The following is a 14,017-nucleotide window of genomic DNA, read 5'->3' as shown; positions in this document are numbered from 1 at the left end:
GCCGGCCGCACGTTGAAGGCATCCGTCGGCTATTGCGGCCATCGTTACCGTCGCTTCGTTTACGTTTGCACCAGCGTTTTGCCATCGTTATGATGGCTCCCGTTCTCGAAGTCGTCAACGAAGTTCTCGCAAATAGACAAATTTAGCATACCGTGTACCTTGTTACTGTTAGCGGAATACCGGGAGCCCGCCTACCGCCGGGGAGCAGGCGCTGATTGGTCCCCATGCTTCAGGCGCGCGCCTAGCTGCCGGGTACGTGGCGCCATCTGGCGACGTCAAGGAGATTTGCGCATGCATTGGCTGCGCCTCAGTGATTCGTGGTTATCGTGTCCCGGTGTTGCTATAACTATTGGTTCTAGCAACACTGTTTTGTCCTATGACGTCATCACGCTTGTACTTGCGAGTTTGGCCAGTGGCGGCGATACCTGTATTTTGGTTCTTGCTCTTTTCTAAGTTAAAAGAGATTTCTCGTCAGTATGAGTGGCGTTTTTGCAATCAGGAGCTGGTATTCTGTCGATACAAGCCAATTTTAATTTCTGCTGAGTGTCTCTTTAAAAAAAGCTAAAATATTTCCTAATAATCTTCATTCATAAGCACCACAAAGTTCAAAATCCCCTATGGTATTTGATTTCTGTGGTTGTTGGCTTCTCTCATATGCATAACGAGCCCCTCATTTCCCTGCCCTTTTTTGCTACGCACACACACACACGCGCGCGCGCGCACGCACGCAAGCACACACATGTCACCAGGAATTGAAAACATCACAGGACTTAATTCATGATGTTTCGGCGGGAGAGGCTGGTCCTCCAGTCGGAACATCGGGAATTAAATCCTGTTGTTTTTCAATTACTGAACAATAACTTGTATTGATCAATTAGCTGCACAGAAAAAAAAATATATATATATATTGTAAGAAAGAGAGTTGGGGATTGCTGCCCCAGCGGCTAGCGCCGACGAAGGAGAGGAAGAAGACAGAAGAAGGTGACGAAGCTTGGGTGCGCGCTTGCGAACGCCGGCCTGCTGAGCAGCACTGCTGGAACAAGGACTGTGGCCGTCCACACTAACTGTGCGAGTCCCCACATTGCAATATGTGTGTGTGTGTGCGTGTGTGTGTGTGTGTGTGTGCGCGTGCGTGCGTGCGTGCGTGCATATATATATCGAAGTATACGCTTCGTTGAAGGAAACATTTATTTGACTCGACGGTTCGATCGGAAGACCGATCGGAAAGATCTATCTTTCAGTAGAAAAGAATTTTTTTTCCCGTAAAAAAAAACGTTCACGGCAGAAGCGAAATCTTTGCTCTGAAGTAAATGCTCTGTAGCATGACATGTGGGAATCCTGTTTTGGAGACATACATTTTCCAAAATTTTGTTTTTTTTTTGCTGACATATTAACATGGAGTTCAACAACAAAAAGCAAAGCCTGTTTGATCACAAGAGGCAGGAAAAAAACAATCAGTTACGTGGATACTCTGTCTGTTTCCCGTACCGAAAACCGGCCCCTATTTTCATTGTTTTTTAGACACCCCCAGTTTAAATTTTAGATTGGTCTGTCGGGTACGTTAGGCTGAATTCGACCTGCCTCTGTCTTCGATGTGTGTGAGAAAGGACCAAGAATCTCAAACATGTGGAGAAACTTAGTCCGTTATCACTACGACTAGTTATGCCAGAAAACGCGAGCTCTTCAATCGAAGCGACATCGGCCGTAAAGCTTATCATCACTGCCTAAAAGCGGTCCCAACTGCCTTAATACTAATAGTTTAGTATAAAAAACGTAGATAACAATAAAGTAGCGAATTGCGCTTCGAGGACTTAAGCAGCATATTTTTTTTTTGCACTGTATACATAACTCTGCTCTTGAAACAAAAAGCGAATAGCACCGTGAATCTACACTTTCACACAACAGATGCGACTCAACGTTACCATTAAGATGCGGAATCATCTGCATTCATAGGTGAATCAAAATAATCGTATTTTGGCAGCTTGCAAAAAAAAATACTTTATAGTAAATGCACTTAGAGCATCCCGATTTCCAGGATCTTTGTTTAAGTTCCTTTCTTTGAGCTGATGCAATACTTGCTTGACATTTTCGAATAAAATTAGCGGGAAGAACTTCTGAAATGCACTAAACCGTAACTAACATCTAAACTAAAGCTAAAACATCTGCCACCACCTGACACTACGCGGTCTTCGCTGACACGTTTTGATCGATATGGCTCACGATGCCGTGAAAAATGGTGTCATAGAAGTAGTAGGCTACCCAGCCGGCGACATCCAGCAGAGCCTTGACTTCTGTATGGCGGGAAGCCATGACTTCGCCTTCAAGCAGCGAGGAGTTGACCTGGAACTGCAATGGAACCTCACAAGAACCTAGTCAGACCTTGCGACCATACGGCGCCGTTCATCTGAGTTGAAGGCTTCGCTCAGGCAGGCTATGAGACCTGGCCCCAAGTATCCGATAAGCCGGTTGCTAGACGATTCACCCAGATATCATATGTGTTTGAGAAAGGTCGTCTGCTAACGAACGATTTGTGCAAACTTCGCAACTTCACGCACGCTACGAAACACGGATATTTTCCATTTCATGACCGCTCGGAGTCCACAGCGCATGGATTTACCGGGACGCCTGAGAACACAGCTCGTTGTGCCCACAACCCAACATATAAGAACAAAACATGCAAGTATGGCTAAAAGAGAAGTTCGCCGAGTTGCTAATCCACTGAGTAGAACACAACTCTATCTGAAACTGGGACAAAGGAAGACGCACAAGAGTGAGCACTGACTTTCGAGCGCTGTCGTATATGCTTATTTCCGCGGTAGGAGCAATAAACTTCAGCGGAAAGTCAGCGCCAGCGCTAGTCTTTCTGTGCTTTCTTCGTCCCAGTTTCAAATCGCGCTGTTTTCAACTCAGTGCACGCCTACCCGTGAGAGCTTATCGTCCGAGGTTTCAGTCTCCTCGCACGGAATTCGCCACGGTGTCTTCACGCCCTTCCGGAGGCACATGATGGTTGAAACAGCTTTAAACTAAAGCAAATCCACTAATCGCGCCATGTGAAGAATGAAGAAAACAGGACGCAGCGGCGGAAATTCGTCCTGCCCTTAGGCAGATTTTTTTTGGTACCGGGTTTATGAAATCTCTGTTAGAGGTCGAAGTGGACCATCGCCTATGACGCATATCAGTACAATACCTTTTCGATGTGGATTAATTTAGTGTCTCCTTTTAGTGACACTCTAAGGTGTACCGAAATGTAAGTGCTCAAACTTTAAAATTTCACACGAAAAAGAAATCTGATGGAGCTGTCAATCGTGTGGAAAACTTGGGTACTATATTTTCTACGTTTGAAGCACATGCAAAAGTGGCTTAATATAGTGTTACATTTTTGGTTAAGTTTCTTGGCTAAACGCGCAGCCCACCTGCAGGAAGACCGACCGCATAGTCAACCGTCTAGAAAAAAAAGCATTGAATGAGCTGCTCTCAACAGAGAACGCCCCAGATAAACTCAAGGTCCAAAGGCGTCGACGGAGCAGGGCAGCACGTGCGTCCCAGAAAATAGTCGCGTTAGTCCATTCCCAGAACCTGCCTAACGGCAGGAGAGTTTTCCTTTACCACTTTTACACGCACCTGCTTGTCGGAAAACGTGCATGACAGGGACGCCATGCAGCTGCACGCAGAAGGCTTTGGGGCTGAAAGCTTTTGTGGCTTACGGTGCTTACTTCGCAAAAAAGCTCACATTGGCGTAGTAATTGTACGATATATTTTGCTTCAAGCATTTCAAGGGTTCGCTGAAATACAGTGGTGCTTTTTTCCGCCCTAAACCTCAGCGCTTCAGAATCCATGCAACATGAAGTAAGCATGCCGGATACCAGCGCGTATTGGCTGACAAATTATCTGCCTTACCACAGACTCATTATGACAGCAAGAGATCTCGTGTTTTATAAGATGTCACAAACAAGTAATAAAATGTGTCAGCGGGTGCTACAATGTTTCAGCGTTCGGTTTGACCCGCACTAAGGAGGAATTATTGTTGAAATCAAAGAATCATATAGAATGCGTATCAGTGACGAATCTGAACGTGACGGGATTGTTATAACATTGAGTACAGATGCCTGTACAGTTTTTTTTTTTTTGCCGGCACTTTAAACACGCTACAGGCACTAGCTGTTCTGCCGATCAAGTATTCGCTTGAACATGACAATACGTATGAGGCTTTGTTTGGATTGGTTTGGTTTATGTGGTTTAACGTCCCAAAACTACTCAAGCTATGAGGCACGGCATAGTTAAGGGCTCCGGAAATTTCGACCACCTGGGGTTCTCTAACGTGCACTGACATCGCACAGTACACGGGCCTCTAGAATTTCGCCTCCATCGAAATTCGGCCGCCGCGGCCGGGATCGAACCCGCGCCTTTCGGGTCAACCACTGCGCCACCGTGGTGGCTTTGAGGAGGAAGGAGAACATCTTCACCTTCTAGGTCTGGGTACAAAATCTAAGAAGAAACTTAGGAGCCTTAAGCTTAAAATCTGGGAACACGTGGTCATCCAACCACATATATCGAACGCGTATATGAAATGAAACTTTTTTCTTCAATACGTAATTTGACATATCTATACTGGAGTACGGTTATATCAAGAGATCTCACCTTCATGCTGCATTAAGGGTCTGCTAGACCCAACAGATTATGTGCTCAGGGATTTTATGTCCATCCGCCCCAGGTGACTCATGGGCGGTTGTCAACGAGAACTGTATGAACTCATTTCTCTTTTCTATGCGGCACTTTTTATGTATCCCGTAGACGGCACGAAAGCCTACACACGTCACAGTTCGACGGCCGTTTTAGTTACAACACGTTTGTTATCACTCCGACAGCACTGTTGACACTGGCAGCCTGTACAAAGGCTTCTAAGTTTGGTTCGGTTTGGTTTATTGGGGTTTAACGTCCCAAAGCGACTCAGGCTATGAGAGACGCCGTAGTGGAGGGCTCCGGAAATTTCGACCACCTGGGGTTCTTTAACGTGCACTGACATCGCACAGTACACAGGCCTCTAGAATTTCGCCTTCACCGCCGCCGCGGTGGCTCAGCGGTTATGGTGCTCGGCTGCTGACCCAAAAGACGCGGGTTCGATCCCGGCCGCGGCGGCTAGAATTTCTTTGGAGGAGAAATTCTGGAGGCCCGTGTACTGTGCGATGTCAGTGCACGTTAAAGAACCCCAGGTGGTCGAAATTTCCGGTGCCCTCCACTACGGCGTCTCTCATAGCCTTAGTCGCTTTGGGACGTTAAACCCCATAAACCAAACCAAACCAGAATTTCGCCTTCATCGAAATTCGCGATCGAACCCCTGTATTTCGGGTCAGCAGCCGAGCGCCGTAACCGCTCAGCCACCGCGGCGGGGTAAAGGCTTCTAAGCATCGACAAATGTTAGAGCAGATGATAAAGCAGTCAGATTGATTTTGTTTATCTAATGCTTCGCTGCCGTTACTAAACCGCCGAACGTTGTAAATGCTTTAGTTCATTTCCTCTTATGTGCTCGGCTTATCGCTCTGTAAATGAAAGATTGCCATATGAAGTCTAAGGCGTTGTAGGATTGAACGAAAACACGCCAAGTGAAGAGCGTTTCTCGGGCTGGTTGCCACAAAAGTAAAATGGATAAGAACAATGTTTGTTTTTAATGTTTCTGACCAAATATTTTCAATGAATGCGCCTTGCAACGGGGTAACTTGCAAGGGTCTGGACGTTATGCACCGGATGACGAAAACAAGGTTCAGTTAGAACAATCAAATCAGTCGCCACAATAGGGGTACAAACGCGGACTTTTTCATTTCGCGTTGAGAAGCAGACTTATCCGGGGAACAGGCTTTCTCTACAGGTTGTTCACCCCGAGAGTTTATTCAACTTTAATTTATAGTTCATGAGGAAGTTGTGTAGAACTAAACGTGACACATTGTCTGCTGAGCTTTACGTCACTGTAGCTTGTACTCAGAGGATGACAAGACTGCATGAAAAGTTATACTACAACCGCATGTCATACCCTCCCGAGCGGTCACGCGGAGCAGTTGATAGCGGTCCGAGTGTTCACGCCCGGCACCCGGAAAGCAACGATTGTTTACCTGGGCATTTTTTTCTGCATTGCAGCTTTGCTGAAAACAAATTTTTGATGCGCGCGATTGCTTTTTTACAGAACTTTCCTTGAGAGGCGGGCTATCATGAGCTATGAGCATTGATGTTCCGAGCGATAAAGATCAACTCATGGTGTGCCACAGAATTAGCAACAAGTAACGCTTCTGTTTGTAAGGTTTGTTTTCGTGCATACTTTAAAAATGTCGAAATATTCGAACCACAAACGGAAAGTGTGAAGAAAGAATCCAAGGAAGTACGAAAATAATAAGCGTAGTTTAGTTTATGAGGTTTAACGTCGCAAAGCGACTGAGGATATGAGAGGCGCCGTAGTGAAGGGCTCCAGAAATTTCGTCTACCTGGGGTTCTTAAACGTGCACTAACATCGCACAGTACACGGGCCTCTAGAATTTCACCTCCATAGAAATTTAGCCGCCGCGGCCGGGATCGAACGCGCGTCTTGCGGGTCAGCAGTCGAGCACCGTAACTACTGAGCCACCGCGGCGGCTTTCGAAAGAAGGGTGGAGGATATATAATTTACAGAATCTGCAACGTTCCATGATATTTTTTTCCCTGGAACACACTCTTAGAGGAATTATCATTCACTTTGTCTGCCATTCTTCTTTCATAAACACATGCAATAATTAACAGAAATTATGTATATACCTCCAGACAGAGAGAGTACGTGTGAGGCTATCCATGGCAACTAACTGCTGTTGTTTTCGACAGCCTTTTACAAAGGATGAAGAATGTGAAGCGCCACGAAAGCACGAAGAGCGAAAATCGGTATGTGCCATGTTGTACGTACACCACGTGTCACACACTGTGAAGAGAGTCGATGGACGGAGTCAACTCATGTTTCGGCGCCATGTAAGCTCGCTAGAGTGTGGCCAGTGATAAACAGCCATGAAAGACAACAAGGATGCACTTCAAACCACATCCTGAAATATATAGAATGCGCTACGGAAATCACCTATCAGGATTCGGTATCCGGTGGAAGGATGTACATCGGCCAAACTGACCGATACTACAATGAGAGGAAGAATGATTGTGAACACAATCTGTTCACCAATTCAAACGGCAAGTAAATTATACACCGCAATGAATGCCAGAAATCTGACAGTCACCCGCGACAGGAAAGCACAAAATTCCTCACTACGGCAAGCAGCAAAACTTAAATTGAAATAATTAGTCTTTCTAATCCCCAAGAATGTGATAAACGTGTCAGCGCACCATCCCTTGCAATTTCAGATAATGAATAGCTGTTTTTAAGAAGGCCACCCTTCCTGCCATCAGTTTTGGTGACGTGCATCTCTGCCGTAACCTTTACGCTTCTTATTTGTTTCCATCCTTCGCGCTCATTCTATTTTACCTTTTTCAGCTTAGTTATAATGTATTGTAGCAACCTTGTTTTATACCAATGTTACCTGTGCGGACCCTTTCTCCTATCCCCCTTTTAGCATGTTTAACGTGCTTTCCCTCTCTTCTCTGCTTTTGATATTGTGCAATGTCATCCTCTGGTATACAATTATTTCGAAGTCACGCTATCACGCCAACTGTAGCACCTGAAATCAATCTTTATTTTTTGCCTTGTCTTCCGTAGTAAATGGTTCAGCAAAAGCATCCTACCTGAAAAGATTAGACAGTGTTCATAATCTTGATCTGCCCTTATCATCTGGAGCATACGTGTTCCTTGTGGAGCCTGTACGATATAGAGTAGTGAACTGTATTATCTCCAGATCATACCCCCTGATTTGGTTAGCTCGTGTGGTGGTTATCGAGCATTAACAGGGAGTGCACGCAATTCTTCGAATAAAAGTTGAGAGCATTGAGCTTCGCGTGTGTGCCTTCCTTAATCTGTTATCGATGTTAGGCGCTGTTTGAAAATGAACGAATGGCTGAAGTAGCCCGTCAGAAGACACTTCTTCAATAGATCACAAAAAATCTAAAATATGCATTGAAACGCGACAAAACGAGGCAGTTAAGATGAGGCTCATCAATTCGTTTTCAATGGTAATGATCACAAAGACATGCTTGCAAGGGCAGACATCCATCAGTGATATCCGACAAAAAATGACGCAAAAAGAGCAGGACAGTTGGTTCTGTTTACCATGTGCGTTTTTTAAATACTATCGGTATTTTTCGGCTAAAAATATCAAGGATTGTCTCCCTGACGCTGCTTTCATTGCCACATGCGCTTTCACTGACATATGTTCACATGTTCCACCTTGAAACATTAGCTTCACTTGGCAATCTCCTGATGAGGTTGCGCCTGCTGCCCACTTTTTGATCAGAAAGCAGTGGTGCTAACACATATTGATCATCTGGTAGAGGAGCATCCCATCTAAAGCAGCTCTGTGCTTTCTGTGAGCCGAAGGTACAGACGCGCGCATGCGAGCGAAATTTCGTACTTTCGTCACTAGGGCAAGTGCTCCTGTTCTCTTACATCTCTTTTCTTCTTTACTTTCTCCTGATTTTCTCAGTGCGCATATGTGGGCTTCAATGCATATATTTTGCGTTCCAGAACAAACTGCAATTCTTACTACTATATTAGCGCTTCTGTTCTCTATAGCGACTTGTTTGCTTCAGAGTGAATCATATTGTTTTCAAATATTATGGAGCACTGAAAGCCTAGCCCCGCATGTTTTGTCTTGGCGTCTTGGGCATTCAACTATTTGGACAGAACATTAGAGGTAAACCACAAGGGAGAAAAAAACGGCGGAAGATAGACGGAAGTAAGTTACCTTCACTTTTTTGTCGCGAGTAGTACGTGAACGGTCCACATCGTACAGCTTGCGTAGGTGCTGTACAAATTAAGTTGCTACTATAACCGAAATTTCGCTGGGGGAGAGTACGTGCAATAAAATTTATTTCGGGGCTGTCGAGCAACGCAAGTCACTGAAAAAGCTTTCAAATATAAGGGAACATGCATGCTATACCGTGTAGAAGAATACTGCCTGGCAAGGCAGAGCAGAAATAACTTTTTTTTCTTTCAATAACATACCACAACCTTGTCTATAACTACAGATAGGAACAGGTCGTCCCTAATGAATAGATCGAATACGTCGTCCTGCAGATGTGCAGGACGTGACATGTAAAAAGCGACGCGCTTGGCAGTACTGCACCTCTAACGGGCAAATAATGGCGGGATGTTATTACCGGTCGCCACATTCTTCAATGTTTATTTGTCCAAAATAAAATACTTTGACTTCAAGCGCTCGACGAGTCAGCGATTTGAGAAATTTCTGACTGGCAGAAGCCTTTCCTCTTGCGTCAGAACCAAGCTCTAGAGGATACGTTAGCGGTGTAACGAAAAGCGCTGCTTTTTCTGTCATCAAGAACTCCTTAGAGTACTGGCCCATAGTTTCCATACGGCTCCTAAGCGTCATCAGCATCCGACGGGGTGAATTTCTTGTCAGGCAAATTGTGCTCGCAATCGCTGCCAAATATTAAGGCGTAAGCCTTTAATGCCTCATCGTTGTAAGCAGTAGTTGTTGACAGAAATGTCACGCTTTTCAATTGGTCGAAACGGTCTTGACGTCACAGTGCGCAAATTTCAGACGCGGCCAATTGTACTTTGGCTATAGTAACCATGCACCCAATTAAAGGGATCGTATAGTGATGCTCCAAGTAAGTGGGAATGAGTTTAGATCATTGCTTAATTACCCAATTAGCCTAATTAACCCTTCTAGTAAGGCCAGATAAATAAATAAAACAGAGTAGGAAATTTGTCGAGTTGGGGAATCGAACCCCGGTCTCCGGAGTGCGAGACGAGCACGCTACCACTCCGCCATGCCTACTCGATGGTTTGTAACGAACAAAGGCGCGTCTAGTGAATGCAATGCCTTCGTTCACTCCCGTCTTCCTCCCTTCCTGTTACGTCGAGGTTTAGGTATCCAGCCAGATATGCGAGACAGATACATTTCCTTTCCTGAAAAACCAATTTACCGACGAGCAAAGGGTAGAACCGAACGGGCGATGGCGTTCTGTGGACTCCCTGGCAGCGTGGCAAGACGCCGTCGCGTTTCACTTTTAGAGGCGAAGCTTAACATCTTAACAACGCATCAGTGACACAAGCAGCAACACCGCGCTTAAGGCTTACGCCTCAACGCACTTTAGGTCGACAAAGTGCCCTCCTGAATTTTTTCTTGTTCAGCGCAAGCCACGGGCATGTGTTTGAAACAAATTTCTAAAGTGCCTGACTGGATTGCTCTAGGTCACATTTGGTTATACCGGCCGCTTTGTTGTGCCTACATTCTGTCTCTTCCCTATACCACCGGTTTCCGGCTGAGCGTTTTATGTGCATGCAATTTCCATATTCCACGCTGCACACCTCTGACAATCTGCGCTAAAAATACTCTCACTTAATTCTTGAAAATGGACAAATTTTACCTTTTTCTTTTTCAGTGCTGTTCTGCAGAGAAATAGTTTAGTTCCTCGTCCGTGAATGTCCGTACTTCATACCTACTTTATTCGTACATGAGTGCTGTGGCCTTCCCCAGGATCATAACAGGGTGAGCACACGCGCTTGCATACGCATATATGAAGGCGAAAGGGTACGAACAAATAAATTTATGAGCTCTTTAAATGATGATATCGACTTTTGTTCAACTCCATCGTTACAAAGGTTATTTCATTCTACTGCATTAAGCCGGAAATAGGAGCATTAAAAAAATGGCTGAGGCTTAGCTTAGGTTAAGCCTAGTCAGATGCGAAGCATATTGTCGCCGAGTTGCATATCGAGCAAGCCGCTTGGCTAGACGTTCTTCACGCTCTTCATCAGTCTCTGTAGCACGCCGCAACTTTTGCTTCTCATTCCAACGAGCAGCCCTGTCTCCAGGAGGCATCTCTATCCCGTGTACGCCTAGCAGAGGCAGGCGCACCCCCTTGTATACCGCCGCTCCAGCATCACGTGTTCACTACAGCGCACCTAGCGGCAGAAGCAGGAAACACATTGGTCGCGACGCGTCGCGCGACGGCGCGAGCTGGGGCCCCGTTTCTCCTATGTCGTTATGTCACGCATCACGTGGTCCTCCTTGGTCGCGACGCCTCGCGCGACGGCGCGAGCTGGGCCCCCGTTTCTCATCTGATGTGACGTAACGTACCACGTGGTCATCCTTGGTCACGACGCCTCGCGCGACGGCGCGAGTTGGGCCCCCGTTTTTCATCTGCTGTGACGTCACGCATCAAGTGGTATGACATGGAGGTCACGAAAGGTCAGTGGTAACGACACCGCCGCGCTCGAGGAGCTGGGTTAGGCTATTTTAGTATGCTTCGCATAAAATTTTCAGTCGAAGATAGCCTAACCAGAATGGGAAAACTCCAGATGTGTGAATGTTGTAATCTCCTGTTATCGAGCGCAAACAGAAATTCATTCTCAATAGGCAATTTATACAAGTTACAGACGGAAAGCAATTTTACCGAAGTAATTCACTGTCAGACAGTAGGCTACGATTCTTGAAAATAAATGTTGCTGCTTTTGGTTGGATGCGCCCAAATTTGTTGGTGCGGTAAACGGGTTCCAAATTAGTACAGCTTATTCAAGTGCTGGACGAATTAGGATGTTCTATGAACGAGATCATACAGCTTGTGCTGCAGATAACAATGGCTGCCTGAGATAAAACCATCTAGGAAAGCGTTAGATCTGACAATGTTAACTGATATGTTCTGTCCTCGATAAATTATTATCAATCGAAAGAGCGACATATTTACAATGCATTACTTATTTCAGGGGACCTTTCTTCAGGGCGGTTGTCATTTTGCCATTTTCCACTCCTCACGTCATGGTATTGCTTTCAGCAGCTGACTGTTCATTGTAATTTGGAACTGGATAACATTAACAACGTTGTAAGGTACCCAGTCGTCTTCATAATATTTATCAAGAACAAAAAGATTGTCAACGATACAGTTTAGGAAGAGCAAGAAAACGAGCAGACCACTAAGGACTTTGGAAAACTATTTTACACGCGTATAGAATTGAAAGATGTGTTGTTTATTGCAACTAACTTATGTCTGCCTCTTTAAGAAGCTACGGTTCCAGCATCAAGGGGGCACAGTGCACTTGATGCCACGTAGCGTTCAACAACTACAACTTTCAGTACCTGCCCAATAGTACATTACGCGCGGAAACTTCACCCTTCTAAAAACCAAATTATAGTGCGTATATGACGGTTCCGAGAGGATTTTTAAACTAGCGCTTGCAGAACACCGTTCTGCGATGATTCTGTACTGAGTCGCTTTTTGTTCACCGAAGGGTTAGATTAAGAATGTGTTTCAAAGGGAGGGGCGTGTATTTTTTTTTAATCACGTATTATAGAGCACGTCGGGGCCATACTCTAGGTTGCACTCACACACACAGACGACAGCGGCGGGTGACTGCACGGCACCTTGTGCCGCTGTACTCACTTCGAATATCGATGTGATGCCCAAGCGGTACAGCACTGGCACGAATACATATGTGGTCACAGGAATCAGCACGAAAGAGGTGAGGTATCCCCAGGACAGGTGCCAGCCATAGGCGTAGTAGTGCGCTGGAAAGCCCACGAGTCCGGTCGACGAGAAGAGCGACGCCACGGAGGACGCCGCCAGGGGGAGTGTCTTCAGCATCCGGCCAGCGAGAAACACTTCCTCTGCTGTGTCCCTACTTCCGGCACTGACGTTATTCCGCCGGAAGGAGAAGTACAAGCCGAGAGAAAGGTTCGCAGCAACCAGGATGGCAAACAAAGCATACTCGAGCACCCGGACCATTCTTGACGACTTTCAGGACAGTTGTGCTCCTAGGGGTGTCCTTGTTGTTCACACTAAGGACAAATAAAATGAAAAAGCAAATATGTATAGTTTGCCACCATATGCCTGAAAGGCCTGTGCTTTTTTTGCCAGTGCAAAAGTTTAAGTGCCCAGTAACATACGCGAATTACGACAGTTTTATCAGGAATCGTGGTTCATGGAAGTGTTAGATTGAAGATGTTATCGAAAGAAGAAAGTAGCTGAATTCGTCTCACTTTAAAACAATGCTTCATTTTTTCCGAGCGGAATAGTAGGACTGGTGCAACTACATATCTGGGCGCGTACTACCCTCTTGTGTTGTGGATCTTGCTGTCGCTAAGTATTATAAGCGTGGAAATGGGAGACAAACTTTCTGCTTCATTAAATCATGTTTATAGCTCTCCTTGTGAGAAACATCATTAGCGTCTCTGAATATTCATGTGGCCCACAGTGTGCGTACATATTCAGATACGCAATGCGCTGTACTGTCCAGAGAAACCTCAAAAGTTTTCGTATTGCTTAAAGCCCTCATTTCATGACAAAATAACACAAATGCAAGAACTTTATGAATTTACGCACGCCGTATCGAGCACGCTTAGAGATTAAGAGCCTAATTCTTTTAACAAACACATTCATACTATATCAATTTTTTAGCTTATCATCCGAAGTTACCGCATCGAAATATTAGGTATAGTGTCGTTTAGTAAAGCACTCTACATCATCAGAAAAAAAAGAAGTGAAAGCCCAAGACAGCACTTGCTAGTGATGCCGTACACCTTCTCAACGCCCATCTCTATTTCTTGGTTGAGAAGATCACTTCATTTCCTAAACACGAAACGACCATATTGTTTGGCCCAGCAGGGATTTTTAATTGTAGCCAGCATTACGGAGTTAAAAAAAAGTGCGCTAGAGGCCCCAAAAAAAACTTTCCAGACGTTTCGTGCACAAACGTAGACGCTATGCTGCAAAGGAGTAAGGCAGAATTCTGAATCGTCATACAATACCTCTCAAACATCCTGCTCGTACTTGCAGATGCAAGTAATATTAAGAGTCATATTTCAATAAAACGATTAATGTTGGAATATACATGGTAGAACTCACCTCATTCGAGTGAAATGCACTTCAACTCGCCTTGACTTCG

The 14,017-nt window shown here is 45.3% G+C and overlaps 1 protein-coding gene across 1 annotated transcript in view; it reads right to left on the bottom strand.

The window, feature by feature from the left end:
- Positions 1-14,017, bottom strand: part of LOC149325436 (sodium-coupled monocarboxylate transporter 1-like) — a 65,740-nt gene extending 51,723 nt beyond the window's left edge. Inside the window, exons 1-2 of the mRNA XM_089563026.1 lie at positions 13,978-14,017; positions 12,517-12,911 (exon numbers count right to left, since the gene is read on the bottom strand). Coding sequence (XP_089419152.1) covers positions 12,517-12,858 — 342 coding nt within the window. The 5' untranslated portion in view covers positions 12,859-12,911; positions 13,978-14,017. The remainder of the gene's footprint in view (positions 1-12,516; positions 12,912-13,977) is intronic.

This window comes from Amblyomma mixtum, chromosome 10 (genome assembly GCF_055824585.1).
Source record: "Amblyomma mixtum isolate Tamu chromosome 10, ASM5582458v1, whole genome shotgun sequence".
Lineage (NCBI taxonomy): Eukaryota > Metazoa > Arthropoda > Arachnida > Ixodida > Ixodidae > Amblyomma > Amblyomma mixtum.
The sequence above is the reverse complement of the archived record's forward strand: the minus strand, read 5'-3'. Positions and strand labels throughout refer to the sequence as shown.